Source organism: Lepidothrix coronata, unplaced genomic scaffold (assembly GCF_001604755.1).
Source record: "Lepidothrix coronata isolate B3197 unplaced genomic scaffold, Lepidothrix_coronata-1.0 Scaffold23, whole genome shotgun sequence".
Lineage (NCBI taxonomy): Eukaryota > Metazoa > Chordata > Aves > Passeriformes > Pipridae > Lepidothrix > Lepidothrix coronata.
In genome coordinates, this window is record NW_016690203.1 from 7,654,882 (window position 1) to 7,659,721 (window position 4,840).

The window sequence follows — 4,840 nt, forward strand, 5'->3', positions numbered from 1 at the left end:
ACTGGAGCACAAGTGCTGTGAGGAGAGGCTGAGGGAGCTGGGGCTGTTCAGCCTGGAGAAGAGGAGGCTCAGGGGAGACCTCCTGACTCTGCAACTCCCTGACAGGAGGGGGGAGTCAGGGGGGGTTGGTCTCTTTTCCCAGGCAACCATCAGCAAGACAAGAGGGTTGGGTCTGAAGTTGTGCCAGGGGAGGTTTAGGTTGGATTTAGGAAGAATTTCTTTGCAGAGAGGGTGCTCAGCCATTGGAATGGGCTGCCCAGGGAAGTGGTGGATTCTCCATCCCTGGAGGTTTTTAAGGTAAGACTGGATGTGGCATCAGTGCCACGGGCTGGGAACCACGGTGGGGTTGGATCAAGGGTTGGACTTGATGATCTCGGAGGTCCCTTCCAACCCAGCTGATTCCATGATTCTATGATTCTAAGGTCTGAGGATTATTGACACCCCTCCCCTCCCCGTTCTGAGCTCAGACTCCCTCAGCTGCTCCGGTTCTCCCAGCCCGGGTGTCCCGGGTTCCCCAGGGAGCAGAGAGCCCCCCGCTCACCATTTCTGCATCTCGCAGTTGGGGTTGCAGCTGTGGTTGATGAAGCGAGCCTCGTTGCCCATGCGGTAGCTGTCGATGACCATCCCGCTGTCCAGGTTCAGGCAGTAGTGGTCACTGTGGTTGTGGTACTGCTCGATCATCCGGTTCCTGCCGGGCGACACAGGGAGCCCCCGTCACTCTGCCCGTCCCCACCCTCGGCAAACGGGGAGTGACACGGCGAGAGCACGTTCGGGAGTTCTCAGAGGGGGTTTGGAAGGACAAAATAATGGTTTATATTTTATAGAGCCGTACACCTAGAGAGGGAGGAAAACCATGATTGTACCTATTTTTATAAGTCAAGGCCACTGACAGAGCTTGGGTTAGAATTTAGAAATTTGCTCTTCTGGAATGCTCCCTTTTGGGTTCTGCAGATTATGTGTACACATTTCATGGTGATAACCTGTGTATGGAAGAGAAAATGCAAGTATACATTCTTTGGGGTGTCTGTGTATGCACGTGGACAACAACCAGCTGCTTCCTGGGGGCTGGACAGTTTCTGGAATCACATCCATGGATCACAGGAGCACAGTGACAGGAGTCAGTGTTAGTGGTTATCTCTGTATGAGGAGACTGCAGCTGCCTTCTGGTGGAGCTCTGAGAGCAGCAGGTCCCTCCAACCTCAAATATCCCACGATGCTACAGAGTGAACAAGACAATTTCTTTCTTTCATTGGTTATTAATGCTCCCACTTGGTTTTTTTTAACTTCACACCCACCTGCAAGAGCCCATGTCCCTTCCAGTCCCACTCTGCCCCTCAGTTGTACCTGGCACCGTCCAAATCCTGCACAGTTCTCATTTGGACTCACAGTCACTCGCAGCATTTCACATATACAGGGCAGAGGAGGCACAGAATTCATTGCAAACACTCATTCAAACTCCTCTCCATTGAACTGAGAACAACTTGATTGATCTAAAAATGGGAATTCTAAGCCTCCCTTCTGGCTGTGACCAGAACAGGATTCCTTCTCCCCCCCTTTGTTCCAGTCTAAGGATATCCCACCCACGCCCACAGACGCCAAAGTCACTCATTGAGCCTTCCACGCCAAAGCAGCAAATAAATATTTCTACCTGAATTCTTGCTCACTAACAACTTCTCCCAGATATTCAATGATAAACTGTCCTGCTTTCAGGGGCTCTTTGGTACGAATACCCCATCCTTTCTCCTCGGCCCGGAACCTCTCCAGGCACTGCACCCACTCGTGCCTCTGGATCCGCTGGTTGCAGCACTGCTCCCCACAGGGGCACGTGTTGGGGGAACACTCTGCAAAGATCATCCTGAAACACACAACAGGGGAGGGAGAGAGCACGCTCTGAGAGCTGGAAAAGACACAAACCAATAATAACAAATGAAACAAAAGGTACTGAGGAACTACAAGGCTGCTTGTTTTCAAGGGGTAATTCCCGCAGTGATTCCCAGCCTGGCTCTCACTGATACTCAAAGGGCAAAATGGAGCTTTTAATGGGATCTTCCTCTGGAGAAGAGGGGGATTGTTAATTTTAAAGGGATTGTTTCTCTGGCAGTGCTGAGGAATCCCCTGGAGCAGGGAGCTCAGCCTGGGGGGTGTCAGTGGGACCCCCGGGCGCTCAGACTGGGAATTTTCCCTCCCAGCAGGAGGAAGGAGCCTGGACCCCCGTGACGATGCCTCTCCTGCTGGGTTTGCATCCAGCACAACTCTGTTCCTAAGAGATGATGTGAAATAACCCCAGGAAGCCATTCTGACCTGTTCAGACAATCCTCCACACAGCCCTTCCCACTGTCATCCTCTGGTTTCTTACAGTTGCAGGTGGTGGCCTCGTAGCCAGAGAGGGGTTTGACATCCACGTAGACATCTGTAGGAAAAAAAGAGAAAGAAAACAAACCCAAACAGGGAAAAGAATTCTTCCCAGGTGAAAAAACCAGAACTGCTTATCTACAGCATTTTCATTCCAATTAAATAAAGCATAAAAAAAAAAAAAAAGGCAGGTGGAAGTGACTTTGGCAGGACAAAGAGCAGGACAGAAAGAAGAGGTGTCATGTGAAAATTCCACAATTAACAGTTTAGTAATAAGATTTTACTTACTAGAACGGATTTTTTTGTAAAGTGGGACATCTGGCTTTTTATACAACTGAAAGGAAGAGAAAGAAAATTTTAATACATTGCATAAGTGCATCTGTTATTCAAAAGGATCAGGGAAATGATGTTCTGTACATAGGGAACAGTTCTGTAATCATTCCTAGAAATCTGCATTCTCTTCCCTAGGCTCAGACTGCATTAGCAAATAGGTCACAAAAAGGATGTGAATGAGTAGAACCTGGGTTTAATGAGACACTGGAGCAGTTTGTCCACCCCATGGCTTGTTCTGTGTGCCCAGAGCAACGTGGGAACCAGCTGTCCCAAGGACAGGCTCCTCTGGACAGGGCTGGAAAGAAGGGCAATTATTTAAACCTACTTTGGGGAAACCATCTTTGGTGGAGTCACCACGTGCCAACGCTTGAAAAAGCGAGGTAGAAAAGTCAAGGTGCTTGTCAAAGCTACCCAATGACCTCAAGGGTCTTTTCTAATCTAAGGGATTCTCTGAACACCGTGAGTACAGGTGGGAGAAATGCAGATTCATCTTCTCATCAGAGGAACTTCCTCCGCAGATGGAGATGGCAGGAGGGAAAAGGGAAGCTTACACCACAATTCATAATAATTTCAGATATATTCCAGCCTTTCAGACAAGCTTTGAGGAATAACTGGAAATTATGTGTGTGTTTCACACACATTTCCTGCACTGAGAGCCCTCCCTCAGCGACACACAGGCACGACCCTGACACCTCCACACCCCTGCACAGAGAAACTCCTCTGCAGGGGCCTCTGACATTCCAGGGAGAGATGGAAAATGTCAAGGAAACAGATTCCACGTATTTATTATTTATGGAATACCCAGCAGACGAGACAGGCAGATGCAACTCAGCGTCAACACGAGGCAAGGAAGTGCCCTCAGCTGAGGGGTCCCCAAGGCCCCTGACTTGAGGATCAGATTCCAGGGGCCACAGTACCTGGGAATTTGTCCTGCTAATTTACATGCTCAAGTTACACATCTGAGAGCACTTTCTTGCCACAGAGCCAGGGACAGATTCCCCCCCCCAGCCTCAAATCCTGTGCTAAATCTCTCGGTGGAAACTTCTCAGGGGAAAACAACAAAAAAACCCCTCCTATTTTTAGGTTCGCACATATTTAAAGCTCTTTTAAAGGGGAACGAGCCCGTTCAACGGTTCCTCTTCTTCCCTCAGCAGGAAAATTTCAGCTTGCAAGTGAAAAATAAATTCCACTCTGCTGGGATGGATCCAAGAAAAATAAGGGCTGAGATTCCTCAGTGCTGCTGGCAGAACACCCGAATTCTCCCGGGGCGTGTCTGGAACCAGCTCCCTGCACGAGGCAGCGCCGCCAAAATAAGAGTCTGCAGCCAAATTCCCGACTTTTGCCAGCAGAAACTCCCGGGATTGCTATTTTGCAAGAGAGGGAATAATGGGAATTATCCCCATTAAACACATATGCAAATCTGCAAATCCTTTCTCTCCTCGCACAGTGGCAGCAACAAGACATTCCCCAGCAGGCAGGATGTGCAAACACAGCTCTCGTGTGCTGCCGCTTCCTTTCTAAGACTTCTGATCACAATCTCGGCTTTTTATCTCCTACCTGGTTGTGTTTCCACTGCCAGAGGATGTCGTAAGGCAGCTGGAAGTCAATCCTCTTTTGTCTGAGGTACTTTCCTGGAACAGAAAGGTTGGTAAGTGGCACACACTCATCTCCACGTGTCCCCGGAGAACGGGAGCCGCTCCAGGCACCTCGCCAGGGTCTGGCAGGGCCTCTGGAAGGGACACAGGGGAGCAGAAGCCTCCCAGAACATTCTGTCTGTCAGGGCAGGCCCGGGGAAGAGCCTCTGTGTCTGTGTTCTGCTCTCCTGCCCTGCTCAGGTGGGACCTGCCAGGGACAGGCAGGGAAGGTGTTGGCTCAGATCCGACCACAGCGCTGGGCAGGGACAACAGCACTGAGAGAGGTGACCACAACACCTGACAGAACTGACCACAACACCTGAGAGAACTGACCATAACATCTGAGAGAACTGACCATAACATCTGAGAGAAATGACCACAACATCTGAGAGAAATGACCACAACACCTGACAGAACTGACCACAACACCTGACAGAACTGACCACAACACCTGACAGAACTGACCACAACATCTGAGAGAAATGACCACAACACCTGACAGAACTGACCACAACACCTGA

The 4,840-nt window shown here is 49.9% G+C and overlaps 1 protein-coding gene across 1 annotated transcript in view; it reads right to left on the reverse strand.

Moving 5' to 3' along the window:
- ASH1L (ASH1 like histone lysine methyltransferase) overlaps positions 1-4,840 on the reverse strand; it is a 57,206-nt gene that overhangs the window by 18,184 nt on the left and 34,182 nt on the right. The window contains exons 7-11 of the mRNA XM_017808470.1: positions 4,243-4,316; positions 2,641-2,686; positions 2,302-2,410; positions 1,649-1,855; positions 542-688 (exon numbers count right to left, since the gene is read on the reverse strand). Coding sequence (XP_017663959.1) covers positions 542-688; positions 1,649-1,855; positions 2,302-2,410; positions 2,641-2,686; positions 4,243-4,316 — 583 coding nt within the window. The remainder of the gene's footprint in view (positions 1-541; positions 689-1,648; positions 1,856-2,301; positions 2,411-2,640; positions 2,687-4,242; positions 4,317-4,840) is intronic.